The sequence below is a fragment of the Colobus angolensis genome, unplaced genomic scaffold, assembly GCF_000951035.1.
Source record: "Colobus angolensis palliatus isolate OR3802 unplaced genomic scaffold, Cang.pa_1.0 Scaffold46, whole genome shotgun sequence".
In the NCBI taxonomy this organism is placed as follows: Eukaryota; Metazoa; Chordata; class Mammalia; order Primates; family Cercopithecidae; genus Colobus; species Colobus angolensis.
This window is the reverse complement of record NW_012118043.1, coordinates 3,872,344-3,892,051: the sequence shown is the minus strand read 5'-3', so window position 1 is coordinate 3,892,051 and position 19,708 is coordinate 3,872,344. Positions and strand designations below refer to the sequence as shown.

The 19,708-nt window shown below is 41.0% G+C and overlaps 1 protein-coding gene across 1 annotated transcript in view; it reads right to left on the bottom strand.

Moving 5' to 3' along the window:
- The window catches only part of PCOLCE2 (procollagen C-endopeptidase enhancer 2), a 72,860-nt gene that overhangs the window by 27,730 nt on the left and 25,422 nt on the right, over positions 1-19,708 (bottom strand). Inside the window, exon 3 of the mRNA XM_011958077.1 lies at positions 4,303-4,558. Within this exon, the coding sequence (XP_011813467.1) occupies positions 4,303-4,558 (256 nt within the window). The remainder of the gene's footprint in view (positions 1-4,302; positions 4,559-19,708) is intronic.

The following is a 19,708-nucleotide window of genomic DNA, read 5'->3' as shown; positions in this document are numbered from 1 at the left end:
GTGCCATGTTGGTGTACTGCACCCATTAACTCATTATTTACATTAGATGCATCTCCTAATGCCATCCTTCCCTTCCCCCCTCCCCCACCGTCCCCACAATAGGACCCGGGGTGTGATGTTCCCCTTCCTGTGTCCAAGTGATCTCATTGTTCAATTCCCACCTATGAGTGAGAACATGCAGTATTTGGTTTTCTGTTCTTGCAATAGTTTGCTGAGAATGATGGTTTCCAGCTGCATCAGATGAGTTTAATTTCACAGCTCCATGTAAATTTGTTCACCCATTCTCCTGCTGATGGGTTGTTTCCAGTCTGGACTATTGTGAATGAAGCTGCTATGAACAGTTTTGTACACTTTTGTACATGTGTCTTCATTTCTCTTATATAAATACCCAGGACTGCAACTGCTGGGCCAAGAGTAGATGCAAATATTTAATTTCATGAAAAACTACTGCAACTTTTCTCCAAGTGGCTGTATCATTTTGCACCTCTCTGAGTAGGAACACTTTGGTTGCTTTACATTCTTGCTACCACTTGATGGTGTCAGATTTTTTAGCCAACACGGTGGGTAAGTAATGGCACCTCACTGTAATTTTAATTTGCATTTCCCTGATGACTAATGAGAGATACTGAGTAGTTTTGCATGCACTTATTGGCCATTCATATCTTCCTTTGTGAAGTGTCCAAGTGTTTTGCCTTTTTATACTTACTGGAATCTTTATCTTTTTATCATTGAGTTGTATGAGTTCTTTGTATATTCTGAATACAAGTTCTTCACCAGATACTTCTGTGAATATTTTCTCCCATTCCGTAGGCTGCCTATTCATATTTGTAACTGTGTCTTTTTATAAGCATTAGTTTTAATTTTAGTGAAGTTTCATATTTTTCCTTTTACTTTCAACCAGCTTGGTTTTTGTATTTCAAGTGCTTTCTTGTAGACAACATATAGCTGGGTCTGACTTTTCAATCCATTCTAACAATAACTGTCTTCTAATCAGAGTATTTAATAATTTACATTTAATATATTTATTGATCTTCTTGATTTAATGTGCGATTTACTATTTTTTTCTATTTGTTTTACCTTTCTTTTATTCCATCTATTTTTCCTTCCAGCCTTCTTTGGGTTAGTTGGATAATTTTAGTATTCTATTTTAATCTTTTCGCTTTTAGTGATAACTCCTGCATTTTTAATGGGTTCTCTAGGAGTTACAATATGAATGTTTAACTTATCAAAATTTACTCAGTTAATATTGTACTTCTCCATGTGTTGTATATGTATGTGCAACAGTGTAATTACATTTATGTGTCCATCCTTTGGTTGTCAAACATATTATATCACACACTATATATTCCACACCACAGTGCTAAGGTTTGTCTTGAACAGATACATGTAAAGAAATTAAGAGAAGAGAAGAAAAAATATATGCCTTTTTATATTTACTATTTCCATTGACCTTCATTTCTTCTGTTACTTTCATTTTACCCTACAAGGTCATTTCCCTCAACCTGAGGAATTCTCTTCAATATTTCTACCAGTGCAAGTATAAAAATGTCTTTCAGAGATTTGTAGTGTTAATCTGAAAATGTCTTTATTTTACTTACATTCTTTAAGGCCGGCTATAGAATAGTGGTTGACAGTTTTATTCCAGTGCTTTAAAAATACTATGACAGGCCAGGGGCAGTGGCTCACACCTGTAATCCTAACACTTTGGGAGGCCGAGGTGGGCAGATCACCTGAGGTCAGGAGTTCGAAACCAGCCTGGCCAACATGGTGAAACCCCGTCTCTACCAAAAATAGAAAAATTAGCCAGCCGTGGTGGTGCACGCCTGTAATCCCAGCTGCTTGAGAGACAGAAGCACAAGAATCACTTGAACCTGGGAGGTGGAGGTTGCAGTGAGCTGAGATCACGCCACTGCACTCTAGCCTGGGCAACAAGAGTGAAACTCAGTCTCAAAAATAAAAAAACAAAAGACACTATGATACTGCCTTCTGGCTTCCAATGTTTCTGATGAAATGGAAGCCATCATTCTTATCACTGTTCTTCTGTATGTAATTTAGTTTCATCTGATTGATTTCAAGATTTTCTCTTTGTCTTTAAATTTCTGTAATTTAATTATAATGTGCATAGCTGCATAGGTGGTGCTTCATTTTTATTTGTCCTGTGGAGTGTGTTGACGCTCTTGACTCTATTTTTTATTTTTATTTATTTATTTTTTAGACGGATTCTTGCTCTGTTGCCTGGGCTGGAGTGCAGTGGCGCAATCTTGGCTCCCTGCAACCTCCGCCTCCCGGGTTCAAGCGATTCTCCTGCCTCGGCCTCCCAAGTAGCTGGGATTATAGGAGCACACGACCATGCCTGGCTATTTTTTTAGTATTTTTTAGCAGAGACGGAGTTTCACCATGTTGGCCAGACTGGTCTTGAACTCCTGATCTCAGGTGTTCTGCCTGCCTTGGCTTCCCAAAGTGCTGGGATTACAGGCATGAGCCACCGTGCCCAGCCCCTCGTGACTCTGTAAGTTGATGTTCTCCACTGTATTTGAGCAGAGTCGAGTCATTATATCTTTAAATTTTTTTTTACTTTATTATCACTTTCTTCTTCTGGGAGAAAAATTACAGATTAGTTTAGACCACTTGATATCGTCTCACTGGTTTCTCGAGCCCTTTTTCTTCAATCTTTTTCCTTTTTCTTTAGATTGAGTGATTTGTGTTTAAGTTCACTGACTCTTTTTTTCTGCCATCTCCAATCTACTTGTGAGCACAACAGGTACATTTTAAAATTTCAGATCCTGTTTCCTTTATCTCTAGAATGACTTTATTTTTTAATAGTCCCTGTTTCTCTTCTGAGATTCTCAATTTGTTTATTATGCACATATTTCCCTTTATAAATCCTGAAACAAACTTGTAATAGCAGCTTTAAAGTACTTGTTTGCTAGTTGCAACATCTGAGTTATCTTGGGATCAGTTCTTATTGACTGCATTTGTCCTTGAATAGGGACACACGTTTCCTGTTTCATTACATAACTATAGACTGGACATTATGCATGATACATTATACTCTAGATTCTGTTGTGTTCTGATAAAAATGATTTTGTTTTAGCAGGCATTTAACTTGGCTAGACTCAAACTTAAAATCTGTTTCCCTGGCAGCAGGCAGCAGCTGTAATCTCTCTTCAGTTCTTTCATTTTTCAGCTGATGCTTTTGTGCCAGGCCAACTGGGCTCTCCTCCACACATGTAGAATTTAGCTGTCAAAGATTTCAGTAGATTTTATATGAATATTTTGCGCCTCAATTCTGTAGCTCCCTGCCTGGATTTCTTCCCCAACATTCTGGCTACTCTTTCAGCCCCAGATTCTGTCCTCTGACCTTTCAAGAAAAATGCAGCACTACAGTCCAATCCAAAAGCAGATTATGGACTGCTCTTTGGCTGAAAACATACAAATATTGCCCACTGCAGTGATCTTTCAAAAGTAGAGATTTCCACCCTTAGGAGACATGTACTAACGTGAAAATATCCTAAGACCTAGCGTTAAGTAAAAAGAAAAGGCTGTAAAATAATATGAGTGTATGTCTCCATATAAATAAGCATATGTGTGTGTGTATACATATATATATATATATATATATACACATATTTGTTGTTGAGACAGGGTCTTACTCTGCCACCCAGACTGCAGCACAGTGGCACGATCATGGCTCACTGCAGCTGTGATGTCCCTGGGCTCAGGTGATTCTCCTACCTCAGCCTCCCGAGTAGCTGGGACAACAGGTGTGTGCTACCACACCCAGATAATTTTTGTATTTTTTGTAGAGATGAGGTTTCACCATTTTGCCCAGGCTGGTCTTGAACTCCTGAGCTCAAGAGACCCATCTGCCCTTGGTCCCCCAGTGTTGGGATTACAGACATGAGTCACCATGCCTGGCCTCCACTTTTATTTTTTAAAAGCTATTATATAAGCACTGAAATAAAAGTAAGCACACATAGAAAGGTATGGGAACCACTGGCCATGGCTGTTTCTGGAGAAGGGACTATGGAGTGGTGTAGGGGTGTGTTTGTATATTTGCATGTGTGCTTATGTATGCAAGCTCCACATTTTTACTCTATGAGTTTCTATATTTGATTTTTTACAAGAATGCATGTGGACTTAAAAGGCTGATTTCTTTTTTTATTGGTCTTGTCATGGTTTGATGGCATTCACTAGCTCTTTGAGAACTACTCTTAAGCTTTAAAGGAGTAAATAAATATCAAGTGCCAAGAACAGTGAACCAACGTTACTGTTGTTATTGCCATTATGTGGAAACAGTACCTCTTTCGTTTGGTTCAGCAGCGGAGAACATGGCCATGAAGCCATTGCCAGCAGTGTTGGCATCAGAAATCATCTGCACCATCATCTTGTTGCTACTGGACACAAGGGCTCCAGGCCGGAAAGTGCCACAGAAGCGGCCAATGCGCTGGCCATTGGCGTGGCCATTGTACACATCCACAAAGTCATAGCGGCACAGGTTGTCACTCTCAAGGTCTATGAATCGGAAATTAAGAACGACTACTTTTCCTTCGGGAACCTGCCAAGAAAAGGGCCAATTAGAAAACTGTCATGAAAACAATATCTGAGGCTTTGACATCTAGTCACTTACTTCAGTGTGTAGATTAAAGTATAATATCCAAGATAATGCTTTTTCCTCTCTCACATCTGAACCAACCCAAGGGAAGTTTTCTAGCATATTGCATTCCTAAAAAATTTAAGTACTTATTTTCTTTTGACAAATTCCACAATTCTCCAGGATTCACAATCTTATTCCTTAAGAACTTACGTCAACAAAGTTGCAAAATATTAGATCAGTCTTATTAATGGATGAGTCATTGCGTAGAAAGAATACCAGTCCTGACTGGACCTTAGCATATATCTGCATATTCTAAAACACCATGGCACCTAGAGATATTGCTTAGCAAAGAAACATTTTAAAATATCATTTCTTACAAATAATACAGTAGAACACACTCAATGTCTGTGTATAGAATGTTTCTATGAAGTTCAAAATAAATAATTTATTTGGTAATTGTGTAGTTAATTTACAGGTAATTCACTTTGGGTCCTGAAACATCCAGATGAACTAACTATACTGAATAAACGAACTGAGTAATTGCTGAATCATCTCTTCTGAATGTCACTGAGTTTTGTGTTCACTTGTTTTCCAGGTGAAGACTTTATATGTCAGGAAGCCTTGAAACACAAGGCACTAATGAAGAAAAAGATAAGCTTTCATTTTCTCATATTTTATTCATCATAATTTCCCCATAAAATTCTTAATGATGGTTCCTTCCTTATTCCCTGAGTAGGTAGAAAAAAAATGGCTATAAAAGCATTTGGTAGGATTCTCAGGTTACAAAAGCCCCATTTCTTTCCCAGTTCACACTACCTTTTAATATTTTCATTCAAGTTGTTCAGTCATAAAGTCTTGATCATAATTGTTTTACTCCTTTAATCAGATGAGGTCTCCACTTAATAGTGGAGAATTCCATTCTGTAAAAACTTACATATAACAAAACTCAGTGATTAAACAAACCAAAATGAAAAATCCAAACACACACAATCAAAAGTGGTTGGTTTACATTCATCTTAATTAACTATTTCAGACTCAAGGGTCAATAGATGCTTTGACATCAATGCGGCTTCCCCATGTTGGTAAGTACAGTGCCATATATTTTATTTTCCTACGGTAAGATGAAGTGTTTTCAGTGCTATTTAATTTTTGTGTCAAACACATCTACACACCTCATGGTAGAAACTGTAATGGCATAGTCCCCAAAAGGGATACGTTTGGCTTTGCCATGGTTGCATTCTAATTCCTAGAAGCTTATCTTAGTGGTGTGAATATCCGAGTTCCAAAGAACTTACAACAGCTTAAGAAGCTAACAGCATAAAGAACAATTTAAATTTTAAACATTATCACCAAGATATCTCTTGTAGAACTTCCTGTCTTTTGCTTTATTGTTTTGCGTACAACCTCTATTTGTACAATGATCAGAAAGTTATCAAAATATGATGCCACATCTGTAATCTTAAATATAAGCAGGCTCTCTATGAATCACTGAAAAAGTCCTAGCCATGAAAAGAATCTCAAACTAATTTGTTTTTTTCTTGTATGAACAGTGACTATTTGTGTAAATGTATAGGGGGTTAAGTAACTCAAAGCTATGGAACTTGGTGAAGTCACTCACAGAGTGAATATGGATAGAAAAAAAGGAAGAGGTCTAAGTATAGAGGCCTGGAACACTCCAATGTCATCAACTCTGTGAAGAGGTCAAACCACAATAGAGACTGAGTCAGCAAGTAGAAGGCAACCAAAGTGTGTGGCATCTGGAAGCCAGGTGAAGAGAGTACGTCAAGGAGGAATGAATGGGCAACTGAGTTAAGCACTGCTGCTGAGAAAGACCAGCGGATTGAGCAACACAGAAGTTTATCAACCAGAAGTCACTGGTAATGCTGACAAAGCTGTTTTGGTGGCACCATGGGGAGAAAACTGTGTAAGAGAAGGATCATGAGAAAATGGGGTGAGAGGAAATGGTGACAATAAATATAGACAAGCTTTTGAAGGAGTTTTGCTATAAAGATGAACAGAGTAATATGGGGGTAGCTGGAAGGGGATATGGGGTCTAGGCAGGGTTTTTGCAATGGGTGCTTCCTAAGGCATGTTTGCATGCTGATGGGAAAGATTCTGTAGAGAGGGCAAAACTGATGAAGCAAAAGAGAGGGAGGATTGCTTAAGAGATGTCCTTGAGCAGGCAAAGAGGGATCTGATCTATAGAAGGAACAGCTGTGGAGTTGGCCTTAATAGGAGCATGGACAGTTTTGCCCAGTGAGAGGAGGGAAGGCAGATGTAGGTAAGGTGGTGAAAGCACATAGAATTTTTTTTCTGGATTGCTTTTCTTAGTGAAATAGAAAACAAGGTCACCAGCAGCAAATGTGGAAGAGAGAGGAGCTACTGGGAATCTGATAACAGAAGAGAAAGTGAGGAAATGGATTAAGGAAATGCAGCAGGAGTACCAGGACTGCTGGGGGCCCACTTCAAGTAAATGAATTAAAATTAAGACCTCTCTGCAAGGTGGAGGTATTAGTTTTTGTTTGTTCATGGTCTTCTTCCCCAGCCACATTCAGCTCCGTGGGCAGAGGTACAGGGCAGGTGGAGAGTTGGATATAAACAGTAGGGGAGAGTGGTGAGCTTTGCCAAGTGAGGATATGGCGGGAGAGAGGGACAAGGGAGTTGAAGACATAGGCAAGAGAGTGACCCTAATGACGTGCCATGCAATCCAAACTGGGTTAGGATGGAAATCAGGACCCAGTGGGGTGAGGACAGTAACAACCAAGACTGTGGTGGAGTAAGGACAAAATAAGGAGGTGGGAGGCTGAGGAATTATGGAGGATATGTTCTTTGGCGGAAAGGAGGTTAAAGACCCGAGAAGATCACCCATATAGATACTGAAATTATAGTGGATTAGGACAAGGAAGAGTGTTGAAGACAGTGACAGTGAACCAGGAGTTAAAATTTGCAAGAAGTGAGGAAGACTGTCCTGGAGGCTTTAGACGATTTCAACGAGGAGAGGAACAGGGAGATATAATCATGTTTCATTGGCAGGTTCTTAGTCCTCTGACACTATTTAGACAATTCTGTCGACTTCTCCTGTAGACAGGTGTTGAAATTAACTACAGGACTTGGATACTCATTCTCAATAAAATAAATTATTTGTTCCAAAAAGTTTTGTACCTGTTCCCATGGCAATGAAAATTTGAGAATGAGACACAGATATTACATCAATGCAATTTTGAACACATGCTGACCCGAACAACCCCGGCAAAGTTTCTTTTGAAAGAAGGATGCAGAGGTAATCTGTATCCGTGTGAGTCTCCTAGAACCAGAGACAAACGTCATCTCGCACTGAAGGCCAGAGAGAAATTCTATTGCAAATGAGATGCATACTGCTGTGAGCCTTTTCAGTATAACACAACATCTGTTCTTCATTTTTATATGAGTGATCAAGATTGTCTGATGCCCTCTGAAGCAAGCTTTGATAAGAGCTCCTGATTGTCATTCTAAAGGACTTTAGAAAGAATATTCTCTGAAGATGGCCTTTCCACTTGGAGAATCTACAGTTCGTATCCTTGAATTTTGTTAAGAATAGCAAAAAAAGAAAAAACCAGAAAGATACACAGAATAATGTAACACCTAGATACCAAACACAAAATTGACTTTTGTTAACATTTTATTAATATATTTTTAAAGTCTCCTTTAATGAAGTAAATAAAACATTTCAGATAAAAATAAGATTTCCTTTGTCTTCATCCCAGGCCCCATTTCCTCCTCCTTCCTCAGAAGCAAGCACTGTTACAAATTTAGTGTGTTTCCTTCCATGCTGATCAAAATATTTGTGTGTGTGTGTGTGTGTGTATATATAATTTATATATATATATGTATGAGTATATATATATACACACACACATAAATATGTGTATCTATACACATAAATATTTATGTATACATTATGTATACATGCTTGTAATCTTAATACTTTGGGAGGCCAAGGCAGGAGGATCGCTCGAGTCCAGGAGTTCAAGACCAGTGTGCGCAACGTAGGGACATCGTGTCTCTACCAAAAATTTAAAAATTTAGCTGGATGTGGTGGTGCATGCCTGTAGTCCCAGCTACTTAGGAGTTGAAGTGTGAGGATTACTTGAGCCTGGGACATCAAAGCTGCAGTGAGCCATGATCACACCACTGTACTCTAGCCTAGAGGATAGAGAGACCCTGTTTAAAAAAAAAAAAAAAAAAAAAGGAAAATGGGATAATATTGTACATATAACTCCACAACCTGGGCATCCTTGTATTTTCTGGCTGAGGAAGAAAAGAAGGAAAAATAAAAATACATAGGACATTCACAAGCTATTCCTTCCACCTGGAACATGTTCCCACTTCTGCCTTTCTCTCACTCATGCTTAGGGTCTCAGTTTCAAGGTCACTTCCTCCTGGAGACATGCCTAGACACCCCCAAACCCCAAGGTGGGCACTGTCCAATTAGCAGTGCACCTCTCAGGTCTGTGAGCATGGGAAGGCTAAGCCCACTCACTCACTGTATGTTATAAAGCTCAACCTCGAGAAGGCAAGGATCCTTCCTGCCTTGTTCACTGTTGCATCACCAGGATCTGACATGGCCCCAAGTTGAAGCTTAACATTAAAAATATTTGTTAAATGAATAACCCATTAGGTACTCAATGAATCACTGGCTTCCTTGCACAAATCACAGACAATATACCTACTGCTGGCTCTACCTCTTTCATTCTAATATATCCTACCTTGCCTGGGAGCGGAGCTCCAAAAGACCACCCTCTTCTCTAAGCCATTCTTTGCAAAAAGAAGATGAATATCTTTTTGGAAACTTTATATTTCAAATCTCCTGTAAATGCTAACACTTAATGCAGAAACTCAAGGTGCTTTTTTGGTGGCAATTAGATGAAGCTACTGTTTTGTGAGATTATCTTGACTTGGGTATTCATTATCTGCCTGCAGAGAAACAATTTGATGTTTGTGTGTTTTCCTATCAACAGCAAAGTCCTGTGTGGGCCAAAACCTAGAGCTTCCACAGTGACCTCAACTCACCCCACAGCTCCTGGGATGTCCTCACTGTCACAGGCAAACATGCCAAGGCTCTCGATGCCGGGGCTCCTGCCAGAGGACAGAGGAACTGCATTTTAAGCTGATGGTTTGCATTTTTAGGACACTACGAGCAAAATGAAAATAGGAGGCCAGCTTCTTCTGTGTGGAGGAGTGCGTTTCTGCAGGAATGGGAATGTTCCTTTGTGTCTGCAGGTTTTCCTCCCCAAACACATCATTTACTACTTGGATCAAAAAGAACTGTGTTTGCAGCACATGTGTTTTTTTTTAAGCTATCATTCTAATCTTCTACAATTTCCCTCTTCCACAAACAAACCTTTGGGAACGTGCATTCTAAAATGCAAACCACAGTTTATCTATGTAAAGCTCGAGGCACAGCCACTCAGTGTCACCTCTCTCATGTACCTCCAAAGGTATTCCAGAAAGATCTATAGACAAGTTATGTACAAATATTTGGCGGTCTTTCTAGAGGGGGATAAATCAGAAGCTTACAAGATCTTATTCATCTATATTCTAGGTATATTTCAATACTACTTTTTTAAAGGTAAATCTCATACACGTTTAAAAATAAAACATATTTTGATTAGCAGAAATAACGTGATGTTTTGAACATTTTCTTTTGTTTTTGGGGATTTCACCAAAAAAACTTTACCCCGGATATCTAGAAGGAGCGTGGAAACTCCCATCCACCTTGAGCCCAGCATGAAGACACCAGTGGAGATAACCGCTGAACACCACCCAAAACTTTCCTGCTGCACTTTAGAATAAAATCTTCACCTTAATTATAGTTCACACTCTTAGTGAACATCAGGTGCCAGGTATTTTTCTATGCAGTATATATGTATCATTTAATTTAATCCCTTACAGCAACCCTATGAAGTTGATATTATTATTGGCCCAACTTTACAGTTTACAGGTGAGGAAACTGAGGCATAGAGAGGTTAAAACACTGCATGATATATCCCTTTATCTCTCATCTTTCTCCTTCAAGCAACAACTTGGCTGTCATGCCACTTTTCTGTTCAAGGAGCCCTCCGAGCTGGTTTCTACCTAAGGGCCTTTGCACAGCCTGGTCCTCTGCCCGGCACAGCCTTCTTCCTGATATTCACGGGTCTGACTCCACCTCATCATCTAGGTCGGCTCAAGAGTCACCGTTTCAGAGAAGCCTATCCTGAGCACCCCTAGTCACTTAGATCACACAGCCCTCTTATTTCTTCACAGATTATTTATCATCTGTCTCACCATCAGAATGTAAGCTACAGAGAACAGTTCGTCTGTGGGTCTACAGTTTGTCCAATGCTTGGCTACCATAGGTGCTCAGAAAATATTCACTGAATACATGACTGGGATCCTTATAATCTTATAAAAAAAAACAGTGCAGGCCATGATTCCTCTTACTAGCACATACCTTTATATAACAATGTAAACTCAACAAGCACAGGGCAAGCATCATTAAGATCCTTACAGGGAGGAAGAAATGGCTGAGAGCGGTTATGATGACTTGCCTAAGGCCACCCAGAAAGTCAATGGTAGAACTCAGGTCACCTGACTTCCACCTTGCTGTGTTTTTCCATGACCTGACTGTGGCAGAGGCAGAGGAGATGCTCCCAAACCTTGTTTCTTCTCAGGTCACACATGGAGTCGACATTTCCCAGCCTCCCTTGCAGTTAAGTTGGGGCCACGAGTCTGGGTCCTGGTCAATGGAATGTGGATGGAAGTGATGCACCCATTCCCTCCAGCCCTAGCCATAATACACCCCGTGCAATCCTTTTGGAGAGTTCTCTTTTTGCTCTAAGGAGGGGATTCAGTAGAAGAAACGTGGAGGTGCTAGAAGACAACAGAGCCACCCAAGAAGGAGTCAGTGCTTAAAAGAGAGCTGCCCAGAACAGCTCTCCCATTGCACTGGACTGTGAAGGGAGCAAGAAACAGCCATTTGTTGGGTTAGGCCACTGAGACTGGGAGGTTGTTTGTTAGAGCCGTTTTGCACTTTGTGTTAATTACCCTGATTAACAAATGGATAGTGACATTCACCAGGTGTCCTTACCCAGCACCCCTGTGGCAGGTAACTGTATAGACACCCTTGTTGTTTGGGGTGCCTATAGGCTCCCTAGGAATCAACAGTGTGACGTGGCCACCAAGGAAGCCCACACAGGCTGTGTGAATAGTAAGGGAGGTACCAGCTTTGCCTAACTGTAGACTGCTTGGAGTACCGTGGGCTGAATTCAGGTCAAAGCACCTCACTTTTGAGTAGACGTGGATGATCTGGAGCAACCACAAAGGTGAGAAAATTCAGAATCATCGAGGCACATGCTGTAATTTCCATGGCCGCTGCAAAAGTGTAACTAGCCCCTGTTATCACCTCTGAGTTATCACCCCTGAGTCCTTTATCTGTGGCTGGTCAGCTGGGGTGACAGGCAATCAGCAGCCACTAGTACTTCTTGAGCTGAATGAAGACTTGGCTACAAAACAAACAAGAGACAGGACTTCAGGTTATGCTTCTTGTACAAATGCTGCCTAAGCATGAAGAAGTCAGAAAGATCCCGGCTGGGCCAGGCCCTGCCCTTCGGCACTGGGAGGGTGTTCAGACTCAAGTTTGCCAAGTGGAAAGGCAAATGGGAAAAACGTGAAGGAACAACAAAGCAGAACCCAGAGAAGCAGGAAGGCTAAGGTAGATGCAGCAGGATGAGGAGACAGGCAATCGTGCCAAGAGCTGCCGCCTTAGGTTTTGGTTGGGAAAGAGACAACGTTGAAAACGAAGAGTATTCCTTTTCACATACATTTGTCTTGCAGTTTTCCTTTGGCCAATGATACCCTGAGATCCTACTGTGGACATTAGTGGTGGCAAATCTTCTAGTAAGTTATACATTCCTCATCCATGTTCTTGAGAAAACTGGAAATTCACTACTCAGTTTTTCTCTAAACAGGAGCTTTTTTTTTTTTTTTTAGCCATTTGCTCCTGAAAGGGTTTACAGCAAAAAACTTTTTAAAAGCATTACCAAATGATAAGATAAAGAGCTGTAGATACACACCGAGCAATAAATTTCAAAAATACTCTAGGCAAGAGCATCCAGGATATTCTATATACTCTGTAGTAAGAGTCCCCATTTCCCAATCTATCGTACGTGTGCAGTGAACCCGTACTTTCCCATGCCTCCCACTGAACCAGCTGGTGCGAGCCTGGTGCTTCGGGCGCCTTACCAGGCCTGGCATCAATCACAGCACTGGCACCTCCCCTGGCTGCAAGGAACAGCAGCAGCAAATGCTCAGTCCTCCACAACCCGAGACTGGAAGGAGTAGCAGTATCTAGTGGCTAAAGCCCAAGCTGTTTCATGTGATTAGTGTGCGCCCCGTCTGCTGTCCTTGAAAGGTGTCAGTTGTGCTGGGAAAGGAGAGACAGGTTATCACTGGTTGTCTGTCGCATTTGCCATGTGTTGAAGGAGAACTCTGGGCACTGCATATGTGTGTGAAACACTTCTAGACAAGACCATGGTAAAAGGTGGAAGTACTAAGTGAAGCTCTACCAAACCCATCCTAGATTATTTTAAAGCAACTATTAAGAGCAATATTTCTAAAGTCCTTAAAATGACTATTAAAAAGGGAAAAAAGGTAATACTTATTTTAAAACAATGAAGAATCCGTGACAAATGGTAAATCATATGATGCCCTGGATGACAAGTACACTTCAGAACTGTCCAGGACAAATGTGGACACAGGGCCACCCTGGCCTTAGAACCTCTAGGCCTCTCCTCTAATGTCTGAAGCTGCCCCATTGAATTCCCAACAACCACAGGCTGAATGAATAAATAGCTGTTGAATGAATAAAAGAATGAAAGAACAACAGAGGGGCTTCCTATTACCTGCAGAATGAAGTCCAAACTCCTTAGAATCATAAGGGCACGAGGCCCACCCCAGGCTGACATTCTGGCCTCATCTACCCCCCAGCCCTTTGTCTTGGGATCATTCTGTCCATCCTCAAACACACCTGGCCCCTTTCCTTTCCCACCTCCGTGAGGTCGTATGTAAATTCCCTGCCTGGAATATTCTTTCTTCCCTTCTCAGACTATTAACTTCCGCTCCAATTTCAAAGTTGGGGCCAAATACACCTTCTCCAGGAACTCATCCTCTCCCACCCAATTCCTAGACCTGGGGGATGTTATCTTCCCTCTTTCACCTCCCAGAGACAGAGTCCACTGTTCCCTCTCCCCCTTCAGTACCTCCTCAGCATCCACAGGTCTCGCAGGTGTCTGCGGTGTGCATCTGGTCCTGCAGCCGACTGTGAACCTTGCACAGACAGGAATGTTCTAGTCATTTGTGTCTGAGTAATTGAACCCATGTGCCCCTGGCAGCCGGCATCCCAAAAGCACAATGAAGGTGAAGATGGAGATAGAGAAAAGTTTCCTATCTTCATATATTTTGGTCTCAAATCTGTGAATAGTTTTGGGATTTACTTTGCTATTTATTTATTTTGCAAATCAACAAGTATTCATCAAATACCAGCTGCTGGCACAGCAACATATACACACACACATACACATATATGTGCGTGCATGTGTGTGTGTGTGTGTGTGTGTGTATCAAACTAGGACAAAACATAAACTCCAAGGGTCCATGTGACCCAGAACCTGGCAGTGCCTCCCTGGGGGAAGTGGGGGGTCCCACTAAGACATGTGCGAGATGGCACCAACAGTTTGTTCATATGCCCGTTCTAAGCAGTCTGCTTTGTTATATTCCCTCAACCCATGTATAAAGGATTGTGTGTGTGTGTGTATGTGTGAGAGACAGAGACAGGGTCTCGCTCCATCACCCAGCCAATTTCTTTATACCTTTGAAAACTGAAACAAAGTACTTAAGCCGTTTTAGGGCATTCTTTCAATTCTCCAGAAGCTGTCAACATAAATTCATCCAGAAGACAGACATGACAGGTGGAGATTCCTGGAGAAAAAGCATCCGTAGGCTAAACCACTAGTACATATTGTCTGGCAGATATTCTTAAAGGTAACAGACATAAAAGCTGGGGGAGACTTTTGCCATTATAGCTAGGAGCCTTTTTGTCATACAACACCTATTTTTTTTTTTTTTTTTGAGACAGTCTGGCTCTGTTGCCCGGGCTGGAGTGCAGTGGCGCGATCTCAGCTCACTGCAACCTCCTCCTCCCAGGTTCAAGTGATTCTCCTGCCTCAGCCTCCCAAGTAGCTGGGACTACCTACAGGCACCCACTATCAACTAACTTTTGTATTTTTATTGGAAACAGGGTTTCACCATATTGGTCAGGCTGGTCTTGAACTCCTGACCGCAAGTGATTTCCCACCCCCCTGCCTCAGCCTCACAAAGTGCTGGGATTACAGGCATAAGCCACCATACCTGGCCCATGTTTTCTTCTCAATGACACATAAATATATATATTTTTTCAAAAGTGTTTATAGGACAGAACTGACTTCTATGCAATAATCTAAGAAACAAATCTGAAATATTTTCAAGAAAATATCTCCATAAACTGGAATTTCATCTGATAAATCTTTTATTGGTCAGGAACACAAAATTATACTAATTTTTTCTTTTCTTTCTTGTTTTTTTTTTTGAGACGGAGTCTGTGTCGTTCAGTCTGGAGTGGAGTACAGTGGCATGATATCAGCTCACTGCAACTTCTGCCTCCCGGATTCAAGCGATTCCCCTGCCTCAGCCTCTTAAGTAGCTGGGATTACACGCACGCGCCACCACGCCCGGCTAAGTTTTTGTATTTTTAGTGGAAACAGGGTTTCACCATGTTCGCCAGGGTGCTCTGATCCACCCGTCTTGGCCTCCCAAAGTGCTGGGATTATAGCCATGAGCCACTGCACCCAGCTATACTAATATTTTATTAGGAATGAAACAAAAGGCCCTTCCCTTCTAGAATAAGAGAAATCAGAGTAAAGAAGCAAGCACATTTAAAACAGAACAGATGTATATGTGAGTATCGAATGTTCTCTTAAATGAGTAAAAGACAGGCTTTAAATGGTAGCATTAAATTGCTACAAGAGAAAACTAAAATTGTTTTCAAATCCAGTTCTCATATTAAAAAGTATGTCCATAGCTTACAATATAAAAGTATGTCCATAGTTTATAACAGCAATGGGAAATAAGTCCTTGCCCTTTTCCTGCCCCTGACAGCCACTCCTCAGAAGCAACCAGTGTAATTCTTTCAGACATTTTGCCTGAAATTTATTTCCTTGTTGCTTCATATATTATATGCTTATGCTGCTACTTGTTGATTTAGCCCTTTTATTTACGTCTTTACTTTCTGTTATTCCCCCCATTCCTCTGTCAAAAGTTCTGGTTAAATCCATATTCAAGATTTTCATGACTACGCCCACATGAATATTAAATTTTTCACTGCTCGGCTAATTTTTTTTTCACTTTTCCTAAAGCTAATAATTGCCTTTTTGTTGTTGTTGTTTTGTTTTGTTTGAGATGGAGTTTCGCCCTTGTTGCCCAGGCTGGAGTGCAATGGCACAATCTCGGCTCACTGCAACCTCCGCTTCCCAGGCTCAATCTATTCTCCTGCCTCAGCCCCCCAAGTAGCTGGGATTACAGGTGCCCACCACCACGCCCAGCTAATTTTGTATTTTTAGTAGAGACAAGGTTTCACCATGTTGATCAGGCTGATCTCAAACTCCTGACCTCAACTGATCTGCCTGTCTCGGCCTCCCAAAGTGCTGGGATTATAGGCGTGAGCCACCACGCCCGGCCCATGCCTTGTTCTTTGGGTTAGCTTAGTTTTCTATGTGCCTATCACTAAAACCTGTCTCAATACTGGCCAGGCACCAGTATTCTATCAATTCCATTCTCTTCTTGGAAACACCCATTCTGGAGCTCTCCTTCCTCCTGCCCACCCTCTATCCAGTCTGGACTGGCCACTCTCAAGGCCTGCAGCACAGTTGTGGGCTGAGACTTCGCTTCTTCACCAATTCAGGAACCCCCGTTCCCAGGGATTCTATGTCATTCTCCTTGCTTTATTCCTTCATTTTTCTGGAGATCATCCTCCTTTGGGTTTCTTACAAAGGGTGTACAGAGATTACAAGTTTAAGATAGTACACCTCTGAAAATGTCTTTATTCCCTACTCGGCACTTGTCTGCCAGTTTGGCAAGGTACAGAATTGTAGCTTTAAATTGTTTTCTCAGAACTCTAAAGGCTTTGCTCCACTGCCTTCTAGCTTCCAGCAATAGGCTGATGCTGTTCTTCCCCCTTCTATGTGATTGTCCTCCCCTGCAGAGACTTGTAGGATTTTTGTGTGTAAATTTAACAAAGATGCACCTTGGTGTTTATCTTCCTTCACTCATTTGTGCTGAGTGTTATTTCTTTGATAATTCTCTCCTCTCCAAATTCCCTGTTCTTTCTTTCTAGAACTCTCATTAGTCAGACTTGGACTTCCCTGACAGGATTCTCTAATATTCTTATCTTTTCTCTTCAATATTCTACCTCTTAATTTTGTTCTACCTGCTGAGTGTCTTCAAGTTTATCTCCCAGCCCTAACAATAATTTTTTACATTTCTATTATCAAGCTTTTAATTTCCAACAGTGTTTTCCTTGTTGTTTCCTTTGTTTTTAGTATCCTGCTTTGATTTTATGTGCACAGTGTCTTTTCGCATCTCCCTGAGGATGATAATGATCATTATTTTGACATTTTCTTCTGCTCTGCCTTGTCTCTGTTTCCTTGGAGTTTTTGTTTCCCTCGGTTTGGGCTCTGCCTTTTCATGTAAGAGGCTTTCCTCAAATGTCTAATAATCCTCAACTGCCTGTTCATATTCAGAACTGAGGTGAGGCTGACTGGAAGCTCTGTGGCAGGGCTTATCACCAGTGTGATGGGGACAAGCTGGCTTTTTCCTTGGGCCTCCCAATGTCAGTATTTGGACAGAGGTCCTTTCTCAAGGGCTGTTCATTTTCTCTAAGATTGTTCAATGCCTCGCCTGAGGGGTAAAGACCTTGCTGCAGCTTTCGTGGGAACAGAGGGAGAGGTGGGGCCAGGGGTCTCACCATTCTAGTATGCACGCAGACTGTAATTACCCTGTTTTCAGTGCCACACCTGGGCCTCACCTCTTCTGCTAGCCTTGCAGTTCTGAAGCCCAGAACCCCTGTGGTTCCCAGAGCATAATCCCTGCCAGGCTGGAGGGAGAAGGTGGGGAGGTGGAAGAGAGACAGCACTCTTGCTGCTTAAGGTAGAGGAGGGAACCTGTAGGGTTGACCGCTCTTATAGAGGCCTTCAAACAGAACTAAAATTTCTAACCTCATCTGCCCTTCTGCCTTCCAAGAAACCAGGTGCCTCCAGCTCCAGAGCTTTTCTAGAATTCTGTGGCACAAATCGGCTTGTTTCCTACTGACACCTCCCTTCCCCTCTGGCAGGGGAGTGTTCGTTCTCTCTCTTCTGTTAATTCAGTCACCACTGACCATCTGCTTTCTTACCTTCCAAAATCTTGTTGGTATCTCTCATGTACTATTAGTTCTGTTCCAATTCCATTTGTCCTATGAGTTTAAACTTTTCAATTCCCTTACTGCAATTTTGGTGGGAAGAGAAATATTTAAATAAATGCTTAAATATGTAAATAAATGCTTAATTCATCATGTTTGACCAGAAGTCACTGAGGTGATTTTTATTAGGATATAATAAGAATGATAGATGCTATAGTTGTAGGTTATCTAGAAGAAAATATCATGTATAACATTATAAAATAATATATGAGTATATTTTTAAAATGGAAGCCAGATCTGTTAAGTACCTATCGAATATCCAGATAACTCCTCCAAAAGACTGAAAGACGCTATACTACCATCTGTAATGGCTTTATACTATTCTAATGTACACTTGTACCATAATTTATACAAGAAATCTCAAGTTTCTCTAAATTTAGCATATTTCCAAATTTTCATTAATATAAATAATGCTATTATAAACATAATTATAAAAATATTCTTGTGCTTAAGGGAATATTTTTATAGGATAAATTCCTAGAAATGGACTTGCTAAATCAAGGAGTTGGGCATTTTAGATGATTACAGAATATCCCCCAAGAAAAGTTGTCTTAATTCCCATTTTTCACACCCTCTCCTTCACTGGATGCCTGTCAATACTTATCAATCCAGCAGGCAAAAAAAAAAAAAAAAAGAAGACACCATTGTTGTTTTAATTTCACAGTGGGCATTTGCATGGGAAAGCTTGGTTCACTTAATGTGGCAGAGGCCAGATGTCTGATGGCAGGTTAAAAAAAAAACATTGGAGATAGCTTCAGGGTTTCAAGCCCTGCAGGTACCATCCACAATACAAAGGCAGTAAGAAGGTGAGAAAGGTTTTATGTTGTTTTGCTTTAGAGAGAAGTAGGGCAGAGGGACAGAGGGTGTCATAAAGTTTGCTTTTGAACATGTCAGGTTAAGATATTTGAGCTGAATGCTGCAACATCATAAGGCAGTTAGAATGATGGGGAAAAACATTTCAAAAGGTCCAGTTCTCTCAGGAAAGAGGACATTTGATCAGATAGATGGGACATGGAAAAACTTTTACAAGAGAAAACAACGTCTGAGGCCACAGACGACTGTCTTACTCTAGCCAGATGGCTCACAAATGTGTAGCCTCAAATAGCGAGTAAGAGAGGAAGAGGGTGTGGGAAGGGCTAAGAGGTGCCAGAAGCAACAACCCGAGGGCACATCCTTGGGATGGTGGTTAGGAGCATCAACAGAGGAGGCACCTTCATTATTTCCACACCCGTCTGCCCAAGCCTCCCAACAACCTAGCTAACTTTGCTTATAAATTCTTTTCAAGCTAGCTAAATAAATAATTTTCCACTCAGACTCCTCCAAACACAAAGCTTTTTTAAAAATGTAAATGAAATTAAAAACAAAAGTGGATAAACTAGCATGCTATTTAAGAAAAACCTCATGATTCCCGGAGGAGAGTTTAGTCAGCAGAAGAAAAGACAGTGAATCATTTTGCTCAGATGGTGTGGCATTTAAATTAAATGTTCTGTGACAACAACACATTTAAGAAAAAAAAAATCACAAAAAGAAGACACTAGCAGGCA